General features: G+C 46.8%; 1 protein-coding gene across 1 annotated transcript in view; it reads left to right on the top strand.

The window, feature by feature from the left end:
- Positions 1-1,543, top strand: part of efnb1 (ephrin-B1) — a 57,562-nt gene extending 56,019 nt beyond the window's left edge. Inside the window, exon 5 of the mRNA XM_023395991.2 lies at positions 899-1,543. Coding sequence (XP_023251759.1) covers positions 899-1,290 — 392 coding nt within the window. The 3' untranslated portion in view covers positions 1,291-1,543. The remainder of the gene's footprint in view (positions 1-898) is intronic.
- Positions 1,544-1,549: the final 6 nt, after the last annotated feature.

The raw sequence follows: 1,549 nt of genomic DNA, 5'->3' as shown, positions 1-1,549 counted from the left end.
TGGTGAGTCCAGCTCTTTGGCAGCAGCTGCATGCATACATGGAAAACAGATTTGGTTCTTCTCAGATTTCAGTCACTGGAGGAGCCAGTCATTCTCTCTCCCATCCAGCAACAGCCCCCCCCCACCCCCCATCCTGAACCCTTCAGACAAAAGGATAAATAAAATCAGATGTTCAGATATGCCCTCCTCTATTTTCTCATATCTCACTTGGCCTTTGCCATACAAATGTGGCCTTGACATGTCATACGACTTGCCCACGTTCAATCTTATCAGAGCTAGAATCTTTGTTTTGTTGAGTGATGACTACAGATTTCATTAGGGGGCTATTTTGACTGAGCTAATTCAATTAGATTACATCAATGGGACTGTTAGTCGTGTAGAGCAAACAACAAACGGGGCTGTGATCATAGTTGATTTAGTACCAGAACAGTGAGATCTACATATGACACAGCTGGCTTACTGTAAATGTTATTACTCCTCTGATTGTCCAACAGTCTGTAGGGTACCGTGTGCAATATTTAAAAAATAATATTATTATTTATAATAATAATTATTCAAACTAATGTTGAGAGTACTGCCGCTTTCTGTTTGGAAACTAGAGCTGCTAAATAGTTTGTTTTGAAGAACAGGCGACTGTGCTGAAAGGCTATTGCAGCCCATATTGTCTGCATATGGAAAAATAAAACTCCACATGAGAACTGTCTTTTTGATGTTTTTTTCATATAATAAATCTCAAAAATATAAAATAGAAATATGGGGAAAAAAAAAAAAAAGGGCCCTCCCCTGGTGGACTACCCTCACTTCAGCAAAAATAAATGACAATACCTTCCTTCTCTGACCCTCCCTCCCCCCATAATAACTTTTCCTAACCCCTCTCTCTTTTTATTTCTCTCTCTAGACCACATGAATCAGGACCAGGGTTCCTCGGCAAACTCGGACGGCTTCCTCGGATCCAGAGTGGCCATGTTCTCCGTCATTGGGGCCGGCTGCATCATCTTCCTCCTGCTCATCCTCCTCCTCGTCATCCTGCTCATAAAGATGCGCAAGCGCGCCAGGAAGAACGCCCACTCGCAGCCCCGCCCCTCGGCACTGTCGCTCAGCACGCTGTCCAATCCCAAACTGCCCGGGGGCACGGCTGGCACGGAGCCCAGTGACATCATCATTCCACTGCGGACAGAGAACAACTACTGCCCTCACTATGAGAAGGTGAGCGGCGACTATGGCCACCCCGTCTACATTGTCCAGGAGATGCCCCCGCAGAGCCCTGCCAACATCTACTACAAAGTCTGACACGCTCCACACAGCCAGCGACACAGCCAGGAGAGAGAAAGAGAGGAGCGCTTGATTTATGTTCTTGGGAAGAACACCTTCCTTTGCATTCTGGGGACTTGATGCTTCTTCAAGCCCCTGTTATTACTACCACCTGCTGCACAAATCTGGAGAGATATGCACTGACCAGTAACCAGCGGGGTTGCGAGCTGACTGATGAGAGGTTTATTCTGTTTGTTTGGGTCGTCTGACAATCCCCCCCACCCCCAATCCCCCCACC

This window comes from Seriola lalandi, unplaced genomic scaffold, assembly GCF_002814215.2.
Source record: "Seriola lalandi dorsalis isolate HSWRI2012SDOR001 ecotype SW California unplaced genomic scaffold, Sedor1 jcf7180002054971, whole genome shotgun sequence".
In the NCBI taxonomy this organism is placed as follows: Eukaryota; Metazoa; Chordata; class Actinopteri; order Carangiformes; family Carangidae; genus Seriola; species Seriola lalandi.
Note: the sequence above shows the minus strand (reverse complement) of the source record. Positions and strands in the feature narration are given on the sequence as shown.